The sequence below is a fragment of the Ostrinia furnacalis genome, unplaced genomic scaffold, assembly GCF_004193835.3.
Source record: "Ostrinia furnacalis isolate ACB-3 unplaced genomic scaffold, ASM419383v2 OfSCF4595, whole genome shotgun sequence".
Lineage (NCBI taxonomy): Eukaryota > Metazoa > Arthropoda > Insecta > Lepidoptera > Crambidae > Ostrinia > Ostrinia furnacalis.
This window is the reverse complement of record NW_021134834.1, coordinates 110,320-132,211: the sequence shown is the minus strand read 5'-3', so window position 1 is coordinate 132,211 and position 21,892 is coordinate 110,320. Positions and strand designations below refer to the sequence as shown.

The following is a 21,892-nucleotide window of genomic DNA, read 5'->3' as shown; positions in this document are numbered from 1 at the left end:
CATAGTAAAAAATAGGAACATTTTACTTGATTATTATCATAGTTGGGACGCCACGAATAGTCCAATGGGCTATTATAAAATACATACCCCTGAGTGGTTTCTCCAAAGTATTCTCCAGCCTCAACAAAACCGACCCAGCCTTCCAAGGCTCAAGGGTCAGAATGTTGATATGCCGAGGCAACCCATGAAGTCGGAGTGATGAGAACTGCAATAATGACACATCTAAATAAACCTGATCTTCGGGCAAAGAGTAGTGATGGGATCACTGGAGACAGTCCTTTGTTTGGTAAATTTTCATTTCGACCCTCATCATTTTAGTCAATGTAAATCAAATACTTTTCTCTCATGAGAGCTAAGTCTCTCTCTCGTCTCTCTAAAGAATCATATAGAGCATTATCTTCCGCTTTTCACCCAGTCACACCTAGCTAGCTACCTTTTAGAGAACGTAGCTCGAGCAGGGGGAAAACCTGACGACTGTTTGCTACATTACGTTTGTTTTTCTAAAGCCTAGTCCGTGAGCACGTAGAATTTTGTCCAATGACCCCAAGCTACCCATCCTTATCGCTCGCGCGTAATTATACTGCTATCGCGACTGTGCTCACGGACCAGGCTTTAGAGTCGGTTCTCTAATTTCGTATTTATTGAAACATTTCACCTCTTACCCTCTTGTTCCTAACGTTCTGCCACTTCCTTCTGTTTATCTTCTCCCCAGAAGCAAAGAAGAGCCACGGTTCCATCTGCCATCTTCTAGCAGCGTGAGCGACTCTCTCAGAGAACGTCAAGTCGTCCACTGGAAGAATAGAGATTAGTGTAGAAACATACAAACTCCTATCGAATTTTAATTTCAAGATCTAGAACGTAAACACGTTGTGAATTGAAACACATAAGAGTAACTACATAATTTATGGCCTTTTTTTTGTGGCGGTGGAAATGCTTTGCGCACCGTCACCACTGCTAAGGGACATGGTGGTGTGTAGGATTCCCGGCGCCCTGAAAATGGCGCTGATCCGTCCTGAAAAGGACGGTGTATACCCAATAAACCTCCGCGGCGTTCCGTCTACGCCCGAGTGGGGGTGTCGCGAGTAGCCGGCCGTAGCCTTAGACTTCCGCGATACCACCGACATTTTTTATGGCCTGGTAAATCAGTAATAAGTTATGGAACTAATCTCAACTGTCTTTCCGACCACTAAAACTAATGAAAACCAGGATAATTTACTTGGCCTTGATGGCCAAGTAAATTAAACCCAAATTGAAACCCAACCAGTGAAGGGATTTTTTTCATTAAAACATTTAACTGATGATACAATAATTGATGTGTCCACGTGGGAATGTGTCTGATTGAAAATGTGTCCCGTTGAAATTGTGTCTCGTTGGAACCAAATCTGAGTAGGTACTAAGCAGTCCCAGAGGTAGCTAACTGTCTTGGAACAGTGGTAAGAGTAGCCGCTAAACAAGCGAAAGGTCGTGGATTCGAGGCCCTAAAACAGCAGACTTTTTTTAACTGTACTAGACTTCTAAGTGGACCGACGATCTGGTGAAGGTCGCGGGAAGCACCTTGACACAGGCAGCGCACGACTGATCGTTGTAGAAATCCTTGAGGGATGCCTTTGTCCAGCAGTGGGCGTTATTTAGCTGAAACCATGAACTGACCTTCTTGTCTAAAGTTTCCAAAGAGTATTCTGTGTTTCCCTTTCACCACTAAACCAGCTCCATGTGCTTCTTCATTCAGAGACTCTTCAAGCCCAAACCCATCGTCTGTCAGAAGCCGTCTGTGGACCTGCCAATAANTGTCCAGCAGTGGGCGTTATTTAGCTGAAACCATGAACTGACCTTCTTGTCTAAAGTTTCCAAAGAGTATTCTGTGTTTCCCTTTCACCACTAAACCAGCTCCATGTGCTTCTTCATTCAGAGACTCTTCAAGCCCAAACCCATCGTCTGTCAGAAGCCGTCTGTGGACCTGCCAATAAAAATATTTACAACTAGCTTTCCGCCCGCGGCTTCGCCCGCGTGGATTTTTGTCTGTCACAGAAAAACTTTATCGCGCGCGTCCCTGTTTCAAAAACCGGGATAAAAACTATCCTATGTTCTTTCCCGGGACTCAAACTATCTCTATGCCAAATTTCATCAAAATCGGTTGCGAGGTTTAAGCGGGAAAGCGTAACAGACAGACAGACAGACAGACAGACAGACAGACAGACAGACAGACAGACAGACAGACAGACAGAGTTACTTTCGCATTTATAATATTAGTTGGGATAGTTGGGATGGGATAGTTGGGATAGTAAAGTACCTTACATAAAACAACCATATTGTTTTTATCTTTCATCCATATCTCCATGATTCATTTATTTAAAAAAACCCTATAACTCCTTGTGGTAAGCTGGATATACTTTGGTTATCGAGCGGCGGCAGGGATCACCTTAGATCACAGCCAATCCGACTCCACTTCCACCCTTGGGAGTGAAATATTTTCTTCAAATTCGCATGAAACCACCCTTTTGATAATACCTATTCAACAAAAAAATAATCAGTCAAATTGATTTATAATCGGCGGAGATATTGCGTATAAAAAAGTTCATCCCCAATTTTCCACCCTTGGGGGTTGTTTTTTCTATTACTAAATTTAAATGGGACCACCCTTGAGGTATTACCTATACGCCGAAAAAAGATTTGTTCAAATCGGTTCATAATTGGCGGAGTTATCGCGTAACAAACATAGAAAAAAAAAACATACGGGTCGAATTGAGAACCTCCTCCTTTTTTGAAGTCGGTTGAAAATAGGGTAGAGTCTCCAATATACGTCAGAATATAGCCAGCTCTTTCTCCACTTAAGGAAAACATAACATCGGTTGGTGAATATTTTGATTAATCTACCTACTTATGCAAGTACAGTCGCGGAATGAAAAGGTTCGTCACCTTAGTGTCGGTTTTCGCTTGCACTAGGTAATTTTTTTTTTTTTGGTTCCATTCGTTCCTTCTGGAACAGGCTAAGGTCAAAGACCATGCTGCCTAGTCATCAGTAATCTTCTTGATTTTTTCATTTCCAGGGTAGCTTCATTTTTATAGTATGCTTCATATGCTTCTTCCTCCTTCTTCAGGTAGAATCCCCCAATCTTAGGGGAATATCCACANTATACAGTGGCCTACACGTTCCCCAGACCTAACTCCGTTCGATTTTTACGTCTGGGGACAAGCTAAAGAACTGGTGTACGTAACGGATTCAAACAATAGAAAAACTACAACGAATAGAAAACGCCTTATTAGTAATAAAAAGAGAAAAGTGGCTGCATACGACAACAGTCGAAATTAGAAGAAGATGTCTTGAGTGTATACGTTGCCGAGGCGGACATTTTGAACAAAATTTGTAATAATTAATAAACGATCAAAATAATTATTTTCGTCTTTAATTTCAAGAAATCCACATTGAAAAACTATAGGGAAAAGGTTTTTACATTGCAAAAGATAAATAATTTTTACCTGTTAGGTGTTCTACGTGCTATTCACACAAAAAGGAGCTATAAACAAAAATTTCGCAAATCAGTCCGAGTAGAGTCAATGCACTAATTTAAGGAATTTGTGAAGTTGTTGTTATTATTTAAACAAGATTAGTATACCGTTTGAATGAGGATAGACTAGAGAAGTTTTGATAAAATCCGAAGATCGCTATCTCTTTAAAAAAAAAAATATACCCTTGTAAACTTAAATGTTCAGTCCATTTTTAACTTTTCGGAAAACTTCAAAGCTGAATTTTAAAAAAACTAGATGATATTTGCCAATAAATTTAGATTTGATGAAACCCTACATTAATGCACGTCAAAACAAAATATTTACTTTAGGGCTGCGCCTAGTAGTTTTTTTTTTAATCGAAATTAAATGATGCGATTTGGGTATTTTGGTGAAATTACTAAAAAAATTAATTTAAAAGTAGCCGCCTGGTATGGAACGTGTTATGGGGGCTGAAAATATAGGAAATGACCCATTCTACCCGCCAAATCATTTTGGCACACGATGCGCCAAACACCCTGTATATCCTCGAACCCTGATTTAATCTCTCAAGTGAGAGGAAAGAAAATCTCGTTGAGTGATTTTGTTGAGTTGAGAAGTTTCATTGCCACGTTTTGTTCAGATACACAATTGGTGTAGGTAATTTGAGTTAAATAAATGGCAAAAAAAATAATTTTAAAGCCATTGGCGCCGACGCAACCGTCAAGGCACAAGATATTTACGAGCGGCGTAATTGTGGCTGACTACACAGAATCAAGTCTCAACAGCAAACCAAAGTGATGTAGTTACAGTTGGATGGATGACATGATTGCAGATTGAGCTAGTTCAGGCAAGCAGTTAAATGATGAACAATACTAGTTGCAGTAAGTACTAGTTCAATGAACTTGCATGGCATGAATATCGGACTTGCGAAGAGAATAACAATGACAGTGCAGTCCATGACAATGAGGGCTATCGTTTTAGCGCTCACCAGTTAGCGCCACTGTAGAGTAAGGTGCTGTCACTTGCTAGTCGCGAAGACAGTGGCACCAACTTGTGAGCGCTAAAGTGGTAGGAGGACTATCGCATTTGCACTCATCAAGATGGCGCCACTGTAGAGTAAGGTCCTGTCAATCGCCAGGGGTGCCAACTGTTAAGTATAAAAACGATAGCTCCCATTTATTATATGGAATTAACAAAAATAGATTAAAAGGTAGGTGAATAATATTAAAAAATTACATCAATCCTTAAAAATATATGAAAAGAAATCATGTTATTAGACAATTATACATAATCATCAGTTTTAATTAGGTAGGCATCCAATAACACCTTAATGACATTATTCCAAACTACGCCTAAAGTGTCTTATAATGTTTTAATGTCAACTTCAATAAAAGTTACTGACTTTTATCGAAGCCAGTAATTACAGTCATCATTATACCCAATCATACCTTAGCACAGGCATAATAGTGTCAGCTGACAAAAAGTGATCGGACATTATGTACTCTAGTTTCATAGTGATAAAACTCATATTCCCTATCTATATGGTTTATCACTGCTCATCAAATTGAGCAATAGCTGACCCACTAATGAGGTTAATAGACAGACGGTAGTTATCATCATTTGTCCGATTAAGTGTTAAAAGTGGCTAAAGCCAGACAATTATGCTGTACAATGGCAGGGCGTAATCATCAATTTGTGCATACTTTTCATGGGTTGAGTAGGATGAATGTGGCAGTTTATCACACGTATTATGAAGACAAGACAAGTATAACTAGTAATCATATAGATATAGTATAATTATACCATATTTAAGGATTTTAAAAACTGTCCTCACTCAAATAAGTCTCTTCCCCCTGGAAAATAAGTCCATTATGACAAATCAGTATAACAGATCATTTTAGAAATATCCTAAAATAACTCAGCCTTTTTACAAACAAATTACCTAGATTAGATATGACATGTAGTTCCAAAATCACAATTTATTTGATAAGATTATTATGCAAGCACAATTATTGAGAGATAGCAATGATAGTGGTATCTTGACATCGTTTCCATCATGATAATAATCAAATTAACCCCTTGACCTTGATTTAGATTTATGTGAATTATTTGATATGTAAAGTAGGTGTTCAAATAAAATTCCTAATTGGAAAAACTGGTATTCTAGAGAGAGCATGACTTTTGTATTTCTTTTAGAAAGTAAACTTGTAAAGATAACAAAGGAAGATTAGAAGTTAATCAGACATAAAGAGCTGAAAAGTGAGAGATAACAGTGCCGTCGTGACATTAGCGATTAATGCGTTCTCATAAAGACAAATAGAAGGGAATACTTACGGCGAAAATCGTGTTCTGCAATCCAAACGGGATTGGCGTGAGTCTGGCAAAGAACACTATTTTGAAGGCTTGCGGGCCCGCGATGACTTTCAGCAGGGCCCGCGCCGTCTCATTCTTCAGCAGTCGGTCCAGCGGCAGGTAGCTCCGCATTGCCCGCAGCGTATAGTGGGCCACAGCCACTCCAAAGTTCGCACATACCAACACAGTTCCCAAACCGTGCAAAATCCCCAACAAGTAACCACTTGTTATTATCAACACCAAATACCCAATAGTCACTGGGAAACTCACCAGTAAAAACAATCCCACAAACAACAAAAATATTATCCAAGGGTCCTGAGAGTTCACCCAAAATAATATCGCCCTCAAATACTCCTTGAAGAAGTACAGCACTAACACCACACACGTGAGCAATATAATCGTTACAATAATATTAAACAAATAGCCGTACGTCGTCCTATTGTTAATTTTAGCCCATAAACTTTTCTTTCGGGTGACCGCGGTCGGGTCAGTCTGACACTCTTCGACGTCCACTATTTCCATTGTAAAAGTTTTTATAAAAGTTAAACACTATTTATTTTAAAATACACGTTATAATTTCATACGGGTTGGCATTTGCCATGGCCTACTTTCAACGTCTGTTTATTTCACGCACAGCGCTAGGACTCCGATCAATCCGGGGACAAAAATTCAAGAATACAACAGTGCGTGACGTGCGTGACCATGACCAATTGAACACAGACTAGGCCATAGAGAAAAGTAATACATAGGAAANTTAGGATAATCTTCATTCGGACGATTAAACCTACAGTGCGCACATCTAACTGTTTTATTGTGTCTCCCGAACGTCACACATTACAGGCAGATAAGGTAGGCCAGTATCTATATTACACAAGCAACTGAGCTTACTGAGCAAAGCAGAGTGCGAGTTAGGCATAGCAACTATTAAAGCATAGACACTGACCCGTCCCAGAATCGCAAAATATGGGTTAAAATATAATAACACTACCAAGTTTGAGGCGCTCTTCGTGTAACCAAAGTTACAAAGAAGCTACGTCAGTATCAATACTAATAATATATTATCAGTGTTTTACTATTGTTACAGCTCACCTGTAATCATTCTGCCCAAACTGCTACTCTACAAAGAATATTGCTATAGATAAGTCAATGGTAAAATTCAAAGGAAGAAGTTCTCTCAAGCAGTACATGCCTAAAATCCCACTAAACGTGCACTAAATCCACAGGGTTTGGATTAAGTGTACATCCTCTGGCTACTGCCTTGACTTTGTGATCTATACTGGAAAAGTTGGAGATAAAGTGGAGACAGATTTAGAAGGTAAAGTAGGTAAAAACATTAGTACGAAGTGCGTTCGGAGAGCAACAACGAACCACAAATGGTCTAGAATCTTGGCACACCGTAACGTACCAGTAAAACCTCTGTTGAACATATTCAGCAATCCTTTCACGATTTCAGTTGAAAATGCACCAGCCAATGCAGTTAGAAATTATCGACATTTAAAACGACCAAGATTTACGCAACAAATTCAACAAAGGAGACTTGGTGAACTTTTACCGCTGCATTGATAAAAATATCTACAAAAAGTTGCACATAAATGCTCTGCAATGTGCCAGCTTATTTGGTTCTAGCTAACAAACTTTTTCAATACTAAATAAATATAAAACAAAAAATCGAAACCGCCTTACAAATTAAAAAAGTTTGGAAGCAGTTTTACGTGTTACAAATAAAGAGCCAAATATAAAAAGATTGTGGCCCCTAGTCTTAATAATCTGTACATCTCTGGCCCAGACACAACAAGTGCACACAGAGTTGAAACATATAGTTGAGTTGCAAAAATTGCAAACTTTTGCAACACCAAAATGGAGGCAAAAGGCGTGGAGGCTGCAAACAAGTATAATGCTATAGGTTCGCGATTTGTACCAATTTGTACGAAGTGGTTACCGTTGAGAGGCCAGAATAAGGGGATCGAGCCGTGATTGAACAGTGGGAAGCCAAGGACAGAAAAGCACAAAACACAGCAAGCGAGTCCTCGTGTCCAGTCTCATAGAATAGAATGGAGTACTAACGGATTTTGAAGCAGATTTAACGAAAGCACAACATTTTTACTTTAGAAATTTAACAAAGGGAACTGTTCTATAATCCCAACATATTATAAGATACAAGCGATTAAACCTGAAACACAGGTTTAACCTAGCTCAGGCTAAAAAGACTATGAACTAATGTAAAATCTAGCATAATAAGTTCTCATAACGCTCTTATTTTTTTTAATGAATAAACTATTAAAACTATTTAAACAAGCCTGATATCCAGACTTTAACGATTGAAATACAATCATAAGGCGCAAAAGTAGTAAAACTATAAGATTTATTACACCACAACTGCAGCGAGAATTTCGACAAATCTATACGGGTTTTCTAACACACATGGGTCCGTTGCATCGAAATAACAGACACATAATATTGTACACAGATGGGTGTACATACCAAAACCGAAACGTCATCTTAAGTAATGCTCTCCTCAACACAGCCATGCTGTATAATGTAACAATTGAGCAAAAATATTTAGAAGTAGGCCATACCCAGATGGAGGTAGACAGCATGCATGCAATGATAGTAAAAAACTAAAAAAGCAAGGTTCTAAAGGACCTAAAATAAAATAAAAAAATCCTGACCGCGAAGCATAACACCTTCGGAGAATCTAATGTCCTAGTTACCGCCTGTTGCAAGATAAGGAATCATTTGGACGTCCGTAAAGTAGTTGTTATGGTGACAAGGTGGTAATTTCACCCTTCTTTTTTAGTCTAAATAGCCCTGTATTTTCATGCTGCAAAGGAAAACACCGGGCTAAGTTAGGAAAATAAAAGGTACATGCTAGATGAGAGTGGCCCTTTGCTCAACTCATCGTTGGTCTTTAGCACTAAATCGAAAATGGCAGACTACCACCATGATATGAATGCCTCACACTTTAACAAATGGCGAAGGGATGCACCCTTACAACAACAATATTATTGTAATTGCTGGAAGTAGTACAGCAGTAGTTTTTATTTGTAGCAAGGTTCTGAAGGACCTAAAAAAAAATAAAAAAATCCTGACCGCGAAGCATAACACCTTCGGAGAATCTAATGTCCTAGGTACCGCCTGTTGCAAGATAAGGAATCATTTGCTCATATCATCGTTGGTCTTCAGCATTAAATCAAAAATGGCAGACTACCACCATGATATGAATGCCTCACACTTTAACAAATGGCGAAGGGATGCAGTACAAGACAACAACAATATTAGTAATTGCTGCAAGTAGTACTGCAGTAGTTTTTATTTGTCGCAAGGTTCTAAAGGACCTAAAAAAAATAAAAAAATTGTGACCGCGAAGCATAATACCTTCGGAGAATCGAATGTCCTTGGTAACGCCTGTTGCAAGATACGGAATCAAAACGTGGTTGTAATGGTGACAAGGTGGTAATTTCACCCTTCTTGTGTATTGTAACTTGCCCTGTTTTTCGTGCTGCAACGGAAAACAACGGGCTAAGTTAGGAAAAAGATACATAATAGTACTATATGCTGGATGAGAGTGGCCCTGTGCCCAACTCATTGTTGGTCTTTAGCACTAAATCGAAAATGGCAGACTACCACCGTGATATGAAACCCTCATACTTTAACAAATGGTGAAGGGATGCAGTACAACAACAATATCATTGTAATTGCAAGCAAGTAGTATTGCAGTAGTTTTTATTTGTCGCACAAGGTTCTAAAGGAACTAAAAAAATAAAAAAATCCTGACCGCGAAGCATAATACCTTCGGATAATCGAATGTCCTGGGTAATGCCTTTTGCAAGATAAGGAATAAAATTGACGTCTGCAACGTTGTAGTGGTGGTGACAAGTCTAACTTGCTCTGTATTTTCATGCTGCAAAGGAAAACACTGGGCTAAGTTAGGTAAAAGATACATAATAGTATATGCAGGATCAGAGAGGCCCTATGCCCAACTCATTGTTGGTCTTTAGCACTAAATCGAAAATGGTAGACTACCACCGTGATATGAATGCCTCACACTTTAACAAATGGCGAAGGGATGCAGTACAACAACAATATTGTTGTAATTGCTGGAAGTAGTAGTAGTAGTTTTTATTTGTAGCAAGGTTCAGAAGGACCTAAAAAAATAAAAAAATCCTGACCGCGAAGCATAATACCTTCGGAGAATCGAATGTCCTGGGTAACGCCTTTTGCAAGATCCCAGCAGCTATTGGCGCTAGCGAAGAGTACGACGACCGCCGGCGCTAGTGCCGAATAGAACTGGCTTTGAAAATGTATTTATCAGGTTATTTCTTTCCAGGAAGTTGGGCGGACTGGTTAAGCCACTATCTTTAAGCCACCCAGCAGGTACTGGCGCTAGCGAAGAGTACGACGACCGCCGGCGCTAGTGCCGAATAGAACTGGCTTTGAAAATGTATTTAACAGGTTATTTCTTTCCAGGAAGTTGGGCGGACAGGTTAAGCCACCTCGTCACCACCTCGCAACATCTGGGGGTTGTCGATTACCTTGCGAGATCTGTCTTTTGTGGCTGGATAATTACACAGCAACGAAACAACCCATATTTTATGAAAAACATTTTGTGGACAGACGAAGCCACATTCACCAGAGCGGGTATCACCAACCATCGAAATTTACATGTCTGGGCCGCTGAAAACCCTCACGTAATTAGAGAGACATCTTTCCAGACTCAATTCTCTATCAACGTATGGGCAGGAATTATTGGCGATCAACTCATCGGCCCGTTTAAGTTACCAAGCAGACTTAACCAACAGGCGTATTTGGACTTCTTAACAAATACGTTGCCCTTGCTTTTGGGTGACGTTCCATTAGCGACGAGAAGGCGAATGGTGTTGCAGTTAGATGGAGCTCCAGCACATGTTCGTGATTATTTAAATGAAAGGTGGGTCCAGTGGATCGGTAGAGGAGGACCTATTTATTGCCTGGCCGCCAAGATCTCCGGATCTTACACCATTGGATTTTTATTTTTGGGGGTACATGAAACAGAAAGTGTACGATGTGCCCATAGAAAGCCGCGAGCAATTGACGGCTAGAATTTTCACAGCTGCAGCAGAAATAAAAGAAAATCCTGCAGAATTGCGTCGAACAACACAGTGTTGCCATGAGGGCCACAATGTGTTTACAGGAGGGTGGGGGCCATTTTGAAAATTTAATTAACTATTTTTTTTGATTTTATGATGATTTTGATGATTTGTCACGACTTTTTGAAATTAAAATCAAGGAATTTTGTTTTCTAATTAAAGGCGATTTTTCCCTCACCAATTTGTTTTTTATTTCAAAAAATCCTCTTCAATTACAACTGTCTACAGTATTTTTGCGCACGGGTTATGCATGGCTTATTTTTATTGCTTTAATACATAGAAATAAGAATAGCAACAAAAAATTGTTCTGAATTTGCTTTTATGTGTAAAAAATTTAAAAATTCATATCAATGAATGTATGAAACATGGACGTAGAGATGATTTAATTTGTTGCCAAATATATTTTTTTCTTTCTAATTATTAAAATATACCAAACATCCATTTAAGATTCATTCTCACATTAGAAGTTTTAAAATAGTCCAAATATTTATTTAAAATGAAATGTTCTACTTTCCTGTCATGTTCCATAGAAGATTTTTCTCATAAAAACCTAACCCTATCATGCTTTTTTATTTTATTTATTTATTTACACTTTTGCACATACAATTGTACAGTGGCGGACTTAATGCCAGGTGGCATTATCTGCCAGTCAATTGCTTTCAGTATACTGGCCTTGGTAACATAGTCTCTCAAATCCCACTATATTTTTATGGAAGCGTGCCCCTTGTTCTTGCGAATAAGCCCCCATTATTATTTATAAATGTATCCCAATGAGAATTTGACGTGCATCTTTAGAGACATTCTACTATGAAGATGGAAAATTCAAATCGCTATAACTCCTTAAAAAGCAAATATTTTCGATTTGTAATCGCACTTAGACTAGATGACAAAATTTCAATTATTTGTCCGTCAGACAGATAATTAGAAAATATTACACTGATATTTCTTATTTTCTTTCATGATTAAATAATAACAGTGCTACATCGAATTGAAATGGCGCGATACGTCACGCTTGAGTAGAATTTTTACTTAAAAGTGACGTCACGCGACATTTCAACTCAATATAATACTGTAATTATTGGATTATGGAAAAAAAATAAAAATATGAGACTTATATTTTCTAATTATCTGTCTGACGGACTAAATAGAATTTCGATTTAATCAGTCATCATCCCTATTGTAAAAATTAATTTAGATTAGCAAAATAATTAATAGACGCAATTGTAAAAACTATAATCACTGAATTCAAATCAAATAAAAACACCAGCACACAAAAGAGAGAAATTGTACTTAAATATGGTCTTTGAACATATGAAATATCACAGTGTATTATATTATTAATACACACTATTAAACCAGGTGTGTTGCAACGTTGCAAGACAGTAGTAATTTATTTTTAGCATTAAGTAACTTAAATATTGACACCTGCCAGCACATGTATTTATATCGTTCTAGATAAGTTTTATATCCGTATGATGTTGCCAGATGTACGAGTAACTTCAATATTGTAGAAAATACTGTAAATTTTTATCTTTTAATTGATGACAAAATACACTTTAATACTGAACAGAGCAACTTGTATTTACTATCATTAGATAAGAGCAACATAATTGATAGAAACAGGACTTAATTTATCCTATGGGAAGTCTATGTTCAGTAACAAGTAAGAAGTTAAATGCTAAAGCATTAGAATCTTTGAGGTATGCGATGCACCAGTGAGGTGAACTTTGTGTCAAGAAAAAATAGGACTATTTTCTTTGGTTACACAATATCTATGGTAGGACCAACAATTGACTATTCAATTTACTATTTTTCAACAAATTGTATTTTTAAACACAAAATTTAATAATATGAATCTGAAAGCAAGTCTTTATTACACAAACATGCTCATCTTCACTTTAGAACCCTCCACCTCCAATAAATAAGTCAATGAATACACCAAACAAACGTCTCACAGTTTATACCTACGTCAGAAAATAAAAAGATATGATGAAAGATGTGCAACAATACGGTAGCTATTTCAATATTTGACAGTGCAGACAATGGAACATCTTTGTAAATACAATTTAATTATGTATGAAATACTATTATTATGCAGAGAATACTACGCACATAAGATTTAAATCATCTTTTCCTTATTTGGACATTCATATTACCAACATGCTGAAATGCCAAAACAAAACCAAAGAAATATCAACTATTTTATAGAACATTCAAGAACCATAAGTTACCCTAACTTTAACTTATGATTTACATTTAAATGTTTTTTTACTGACTTTGTGTCATGATGTACCTCACTTGAGGGTAACTCTAGAAAAACCAGTCTGGTACATGTCAGGTGAGTAAGCATGCATGCTCTCCCAAAATTCCCAGATATAATTTGAAACTGACTTGTGCTGAAAAACCATTAAATTTTTTCAATTTATTACAATTTTTAAACCACACACATTCCTCTTGTGGTAAAATGATAGACTTAATAAGGTTTACCAAATTATATGAAAGCGAGACTTGAAAAACATCCATTATCGATCAATGACCATGATATTGTGTTGTCGTTAGATAAATTTTTGAGACACAACTACCTTATTAAAAGACATCCAAGACATTTTGACTACCTGCTGCCCTAACCTCTAACCACCATGTTACAAAACTTTAAAACCACCAACCTACCTGACATTTAAATCCCAAAAAATCCACCCTTTTATCTCCTTCTTAGTACAGTAAATAATTAGGACAAAATCAACCAACGACAGACACTTCACAAGTAAATGATAGAAATGTAAACCACTGAATACCTACTTATTTAGACCAAATTAAAAACGCCAGCCCTGTGTCACAAGGTCAGCTCAATTTCAGATGAAAATCAATAACCATCAGGCAGACACAGTTAGTACCTATTCATGGCAATGCACTTAGCATGTCATTGTATTTTATAGTATACGAAAGGTGTCAAACTCCATCATGTGCACCGTGTAACTGTCACATCAGAGATCTAGACAAAGCTAATAAAATGCCCATTTGAACACAAAATCATGTGTAATTTTTGTGATATGAGATAACAATGATATTACTGCAAAAATTACAGCAAGAAATAAACAAACCACGCGACCAGGGTTTGGAATCGTCGACTCTCATTATGATCACTTTGCCACAACAATGATAACCTAAATAAATAAGACCAGTGAGGCTGTAAATTCAGTCAATAAATTCAGACAAATCTTTCAAAAATCAAGAAATATTGGGAGAAAAACGACAAAAACACAAGCCAACGTTGATGAAGCAAGTATGAAAATGAACGAATGAAATTGAAATTGAATGAATGAATGATCAATAGCAATGACAAATGACAAGCNTTAGTGTCAGCTCATGAGTGAGTATCATCTATCATCATCGGTTGCTAACCAACATCATGATGCGTGCGCTTCATATGATTCTGTGGCGCGGCAACCAAATAAAAAGCCTAACAAAAGCCGGACAGGCCGGACAAGGCAATATTTGGCCGGACAAGTCCCTAAAAAGCCAAACATGTCCGGCTAAAGCCGGACGCCTGGCAACCCTAGGTAGAATCCCCCAATCATATGGGAATATCCACAGTCATTTAACTTATTATGATCCATGTTGTATGTCTTCAGTAGTTTGATTTCGTACTATCCAGGTTAATTCGTTAATGTTCATTTGTTTCAAATATTTCTTCATGTCCAATTTCCATAGTTTTCCAAAAAGGATCATGGATTTCATTTCCAAGTCCATTATTTTAGCAAGCAGTTGTCAGTCAAAGTCACAGATGTCAAAGTAGACGNCGTTCAGTCAATTCAAAACACAACAAAGTGCATCAAAGCAAGTCAAGTCAAAACACGTGTTTAACTGGCAGAAAGAAAGCTATTTACAATATTTACAAACACAACAAAGATTGTAGGAACAGTGTTTAAATAGGTATATACATTTACATATTTACAATTAACAGAATTAGATTTGCCCAACCGTATTGCTGATGAATTTAAACATAGGAATATAACTTGAAACATTTAGAAGGAGATCCTGTATGGAGCACGGGACTGAACCAGGGTTATAAACTTCAATCAGCTCGTCCATAAGCACAAGGCGCTGAATGCCAAAGCACGAGCAGTCAAAAAATATATGTGCTAAGGATTGGTCTAATTGTGAGTTACAGTACTCACAGTGAGGACTGTTGACCATTTTCAAGCGAAAAAGGTGATAATTTAACCGACAATGGCCAAAACGGAGTCTCAAAATAGTAGTAAAAAATTTTCTGTTATAATATGTGGGGAAGTATTTGCAAAACCATGGCATGGTTCCAATGGGAACTTTATATGTTGCATACCATAAGCCTTTGTTTTGAATTTCAACTATTTGATCCCAATGCTTTTTCCAAATGTGTATACTTCTTTCCTTCAATAGAGGGACTATATCAGAATGCGGTATAGAAATATTAAGACTATTGGAGGAGTCCGGAATAGTATCTGAAAAATTGGTTATAGACCTAGCTAAAAAGTCAGCTCTTTCGTTTCCTAACACACCAACATGTGAAGGTACCCACATAAATGTAACCTTTATATTCTGAACAGTGAACAAGTCTAACCAGGATTCTTTAATTAAAGCGATAATATAATTAGAATTAGCATTAAATTTATTACTTTTGAGATTTACAAGTACACTCATGCTATCACTAACTATTACCCAGTCACAACATCCCTGATTTTTTTGCTTTATGTGTTTTAAAGCTGCTAAAATAGCTAAGGCCTCAGCTGTAAATATACTTGTATTTGAATTAATTTTATAACCAATACCAGAATTTGATAGTCTATCAAATACAGCAAATGACACTGCAGACTCAGTTTTAGAACCATCAGTATACAAAAACCTATGACCAGTCAACTCAGAAAATTTCTTGTATACATCTTCTTTTGTGGATAAATCATGATCAATGATGATGTTAATTGCAGGAAATTTGCTATTATAATCTCCCAGATAACATGGGAGAAGAGAAGATCTATGAATTTGAAGTGTTTCAAGAAAATTTACATATTGAGTAAAGCCCAGGAGTAAGTATACAGGATTACGAATTGAAGTTGGAGGGGACTGTTTCAAATTTAAAAACAGGTGATTATTATTTTTACTGTATAATTTCAATAAGAACTTTTCTTTTAAATATAAAAACCTTATACTCAATGGTGGAAGTTTGCACTCAACTTGCATTACATTAATGGGAGTGCTTTTAAATGCTCCAGTAATGAGCCTTAGACTTTTATTTTGTATTTTATCTAATGTTTCTACTAACTTAGTATCACCAGCAAAACAAAGNGGTTTTGCTTGTTTATTTTTCTATCCCATCAGTGCAATGCAATGATGACATTGACCAATTGACAATAGTTTTTTTTATTTACAAGAAATAATAATGGCAGGTTGAACCAACAAGAAGGTTTTAGTTTATCAATCATAATCTTCTTGACAAGATAAATCGTCAAACAACTTTGATCTGAATAATTTTGAACTTTACTGACGAACAGTTAAAGATTATTTTCTCTAACTCGAGATTATTCTGTAACATAGTTTCAAAAGGTAATATGTGCTCGCGATTCGTTGAAGGAATCAATTTGAAAACTGACGAACCTTTTCATTCCGTGACTGTACAATAAGGACTGAGTTTCTTGCACTGCTTATTCTCAGCACTGGCTTGCATTATTATCCTGAAGAACATTTAACTGGGACGTATAAAAGTGCTTTTTGAAAGCCTAACTACAAGATAACTTTACCATCAGCTCGATCTCTCCTTCATTATAAGACGTGCCTCCTTGCGCTCGGTCGGTCAACACACACAACTCAACACTAGTGTTGAGCGAATGGATGCAGATTCGAGATGTGACAGGATAGTAGCATGAGGCTACCGGTTTTTTCTGTTGGTGGCCTGAAAAATATTGCGAATATCAATTTCCAACGACCAAAAACACTTAGTATTATGACTCGGTGTCAGCTGATTATTGTCTTTTCTGTACTAAAGACTTGTGCATTTCAAGTGCACAAATGATTAAACAATAATTTTGAATGGTTGACACTTGACTTACTAATCAATTGCCGTAGGTACCTACTTTCAAAGTGCGATTCACCAAGAATTTATGTAAGTTGACCTCACTCTCCTTATCATTTAAATACAGGGTGTTTGGCACATCGTGTGCCAAAATTATTTGGCGGATAGAATGGGTCATTTCCTATATTTTCACCCCCCATAACACGTTCCATGTCAGGCGGCTACTATCATATTAAGTTTTTTAGTAATTTCACCAAAATACCCAAATCGCATCATTTAATTTTGATTTAAAAAAAAACTACTAAGCGTAGCCTCAAAGTAAATATTTTGTTTTGACGTGCATTGATATTGGGTTGCATCAAATCTAAATTTACTGGCAAATATCATCTAGTTTTTTTTTAATTCAGCTTTGAACTTTTCCGAAAAGTTAAAAATGGACTGAACATTTAAGTTTACATGGCTATAAAAATTTTTTTAAAAGAGATAGCGATCTTCGGATTTTATCAAAACTTCTCTAGTCTATCCCCATTCAAACGGTATACTAATCTTGTTTAAATAATAACAACAACTTCACAAATTCCCTAAATTAGTGCATTGACTCTATTCGGACTGATTTGCGAAATTTGTGTTTATAGCCCCTTTTTGTGTGAATAACACGTTAAATACCTACAGGTAAAAAATATTTATCTTATGCAATGTAAAAAACCTTTTCTCTATCGTTTTTCAATGTGGATCTTGAAATTAAAGACGAAAATAATTATTTTGATCGTTTATTAATTATTACAAATTTTGTTCAAAATGTCCGCCTCGGCAACGTATACACTAAGTAACGACATCTTCTTCTAATTTAGACTGGCCCTATACAGTGGCCTGCACGTTCCCCAGACCTAACTCCGTTAGATTTTTACGTCTGGGGACGAGGTAATGAACTGGTGTACGTAACGGAAGTTCAAACATTAGAAGAACTACAACAACGAATAGAAAACGCCTTTATAGTAATAAAAAGAGAAATGAGGCTGCATACGACAACAGTCGAAGATGTCGTGAGTGTATACGTTGCCGAGGCGGACATTTTGAACAAAATTTGTAATAATTAATAAACGATCAAAATAATTATTTTCGTCTTTAATTTCAAGAAATCCACGTTGAAAAACGATAGGGAAAAAGTTTTTACATTGCATAAGATAAATATTTTTACCTGTAGGTATTTAACGTGTTATTCACACAAAAAGGGGCTATAAACACAAATTTCGCAAATCAGTCCGAATAGAGTCAATGCACTAATTTAGGGAATTTGTGAAGTTGTTGTTATTATTTAAACAAGATTAGTATACCGTTTGAATGGGGATAGACTAGAGAAGTTTTGATAAAATCCGAAGATCGCTATCTCTATTAAAAAAATTTTTATAGCCATGTAAACTTAAATGTTCAGTCCATTTTTAACTTTTCGGAAAAGTTCAAAGCTGAATTAAAAAAAAACTAGATGATATTTGCCAGTAAATTTAGATTTGATGCAACCCTATATCAATGCACGTCAAAACAAAATATTTACTTTGAGGCTACGCTTAGTAGTTTTTTTTTAAATCGAAATCAAATGATGCGATTTGGGTATTTTGGTGAAATTACTAAAAAACTTAATATAAAAGTAGCCGCCTGACATGGAACGTGTTATGGGGGCTGAAAATATAGGAAATGACCCATTCTATCCGCCAAATCATTTTGGCACACGATGCGCCAAACACCCTGTATAACATAATAATGATGATAAGTGCTAAGATGATGGCGCCAGAACAAAGTTACTGTATTAATTTTACCATTCTTTCCCACCACTGCAACTTATCTCCAATCCAAGAAACCACCAATGAAACTCAACTATTGAAGGACAAGAGTAAGTAGTCCTGGGAGATAGCTGACTGTCTAAGAACCGATAACGAATCGAAATCAGAAATTGGAGTACCTATACAATATCGATAAGCCTGAATCTCCTTCTCAATCGTTTCGCTCTTGGCAGAGTTATCGTGGTTACGTTGAGGCGTCCATGTCAATTGTAGAGACTGACCGGCTTTTTGCACGAATAGGTATAGATCGTTTCATCCACGAAGACGCGCCCCACCATTCTTCCGCTAATGTTTGAGTGTTATCGGTACACGCTAAATCATCCATGAGTGCACACGCACACTACAATAATGCCTTACGGATTGCTCGGATCAAACTCCTCGCACCCCGCGCTTCCCTCGACCAAAAATTGGTGGGGCGTGTCTTCTTGGATGAAACGAATTATAAGGTTAAATGGTTCCTTACTAGTGCTATCATTCCAGCAAGACCTCCTCATCATCTGCCGACCATTGGAGTCGGTGGAGAACTCCCCGCTGTTTGTGATGTTGGTGGAGAACACGCTGACCACTTCCTTGCCCAAGTCTGTGCTGTAATCAGAGTTAATCATCAGGTAATTGAGTCTCCATTGCAGGAGCACGACCCTTTAATTTACCAGGGGTAAATGGAAGATTTGGCCTACAATCCTCAAGCTGACCAGGTGGGTAGGGGATGAGAATCAGATATAGGTAAGGGTTTAGTTGAGTACTCATCATTATCCACTGCTGGACGCTTTCCCCCCAATGAGTATTTTCAAATCATAAAGAGTCTTTCGCTGACAAAATTCTCATCACCCTAATTTCAGAACCGGAGTTATTGTAGGAGGTCAAGACTCACTTTGAATCGCTACGCCATCTTAGTTAATTTAAATTACAACCCGATCAAGTTAACTGCGGAATGCGATTCTTCCTCCCACTCACCTGCACACCTCCCCGCGTTCGCCCCGTCCATACCATAGCGTCGATGTGACGTCACGGTTTCCAGTTCACTGTAGAACATAAATCTTCTACGAAATGCTAAAATGTCTTAGAAGGTTTTTATCATCCAAGCGCTGACAGCTCATTTTGAGCAAGGTCGTTATGGAAATCGTTGGGGGAGGTCTTTGTCCAGCAGTGGATGTCATTCAACGAACGTCAGTTCATCAAACATTAGAGCATGTCAAAGACATTTGTTTGTAGTAGAAAATAGTCGCTCACCCAAGAGGCACTGGTCCAACCACCCACTCCACTTCCAAAAACTCCTCGCCTCTATACAGCCTGATGACCTGGGTGATCCAGTCGCTGAAGCGCTGCCTGATCTCCTTGACTAGAGACCCTCGGACCGCGTGGTAAGTCACTTTTTCGGTTACCTTTAAAACATGTATCATTAAAACAAAGGTGACTGAGTTTCTTCCGCCACTTCTTCTCAGCACCAGCTATATAATGTTATCTTAGTGGCGGTAGGGCAAGCTACATTTAGGACGTGTATAAGCGCCCTGGAAAGGGCCTTATGTACTGAATAAACTATTTGATTTGATTTGAAAAAGTCTGTAAATCAATCACTTAAACCAGAATTGGGAGACAACTTCCTTACGAAACACATGATTCAATTCCTGAAAACCGAGTAAGTTTACAATTTGCTGTAAAAAATGATTTTTAGTGTAGCTCAATGCTGTGGTCTCCTTTAAACTCCTTTAAACGTTACTACAATACTAACTACTATATTACTATAGAAATGGACTGTGGTCTCTCAGTTTACTTCGGCATATGGCGTGTCGATAGATACGTTTGACGCTCACGTCGTACGCCGCGTATAGCTTTTTTACGAAACCATCAGCTTCGATATTGTCATAGTTTAATTTACATTGTGACTAAAAGACGTACCACACTTATCAACCCGGAAAAGAATCGTAACCGTATCAACTCGAGACGGTCACTATTCTTCGTATGAAACTCCATACTGAACGCACACTTACCCGCATACTAACGTAAACGCCTCGCCTCGTGATTGACAGTGCGCACAAGGCGATACGGTGTTGTTCCCTTTCCGAGTTGATAAATCTGCTATGACTTTGAAGGTATACTCACAGGTGTGGGTCTATCGCTATCAGGCCTGAAGCTATATGCCCCTGACTGCAGCGTCTGCTGGGCCTGCTTGTAGTAGTACCAGTTCTGGGACACCTGGACCTTAACTCCATCCACGTGCTGGATGGACTCCAGGAAGCCGGTGTCCTTGTTGACTGACACTCTAAGGTACTGGGAAGAAAAAGTAGGGGGGTTAGTTGTAAAACACCAGCATAGCACTTAGCTCACAGGTCTAGCGTTGAACTGAGTCAGTTTTTGAGGTGTGGGAGCGGCACATAAGGGGTGACAGAGCTGAGAGCATACAAATCTGAAGCGCATCTGAGGTCTCGCTGATTTTTGACGTCACAAATACTCCCTCCCCCGTGCATACCACAGGTACTGACTTAGTTAAGCGCTAGACGTAATATACTAGAGACAGATAGCTAACATCATAAGCAACAACATTTTTGTAGGTACAGTCAGCGTCATATGTAGTGTGTGACACCCAAAGTGGCCAAAAAGTTGACACAACAACCTTATTCCAATAATAAAACAAATAACAAAAAACCGGTCATGTGCGTGTCGTGGCACGCGCAGTGTAGGATTCCGTAGTTGTCCATCGTTACCACAATATATTATATCAGAAGCAAGCAATTACTTCATCTTCAGTTTTTCTTGAAAGTCCATAAAAAGTACTATATTATCATTAATTTTCCCAGATTTTTCAAGCTAACAGTTTAGTTTTTAAAGGGGGGGGGGGGACCCTAACTGTACTATGCTTTTGTAAATACGAACAATACGAGTATGTACTGAAAACTCACCTCGTTAGTAATGTAAGGAATAACTTCCATATCTGCCTCAGAATTTGATACTGAATGTTTCTTAGCGTAAGAGTTTTCTTCCTGAAATAAATAAAAATAATTATTTTGATTTAAAGAAACTGAGAGCTTATTATCCGAACACCAGGC

At 37.6% G+C, this 21,892-nt stretch overlaps 1 protein-coding gene across 1 annotated transcript in view; it reads right to left on the bottom strand.

Annotated features, from left to right (window-relative positions):
• Positions 1-21,892, bottom strand: part of LOC114359687 (lysosomal alpha-mannosidase-like) — a 38,853-nt gene that overhangs the window by 6,490 nt on the left and 10,471 nt on the right. Inside the window, exons 15-22 of the mRNA XM_028314165.1 lie at positions 21,746-21,826; positions 20,949-21,116; positions 20,079-20,230; positions 19,312-19,433; positions 16,739-16,890; positions 1,831-1,957; positions 663-790; positions 88-205 (exon numbers count right to left, since the gene is read on the bottom strand). Of these exons, the coding sequence (XP_028169966.1) occupies positions 88-205; positions 663-790; positions 1,831-1,957; positions 16,739-16,890; positions 19,312-19,433; positions 20,079-20,230; positions 20,949-21,116; positions 21,746-21,826 (1,048 nt within the window). The remainder of the gene's footprint in view (positions 1-87; positions 206-662; positions 791-1,830; positions 1,958-16,738; positions 16,891-19,311; positions 19,434-20,078; positions 20,231-20,948; positions 21,117-21,745; positions 21,827-21,892) is intronic.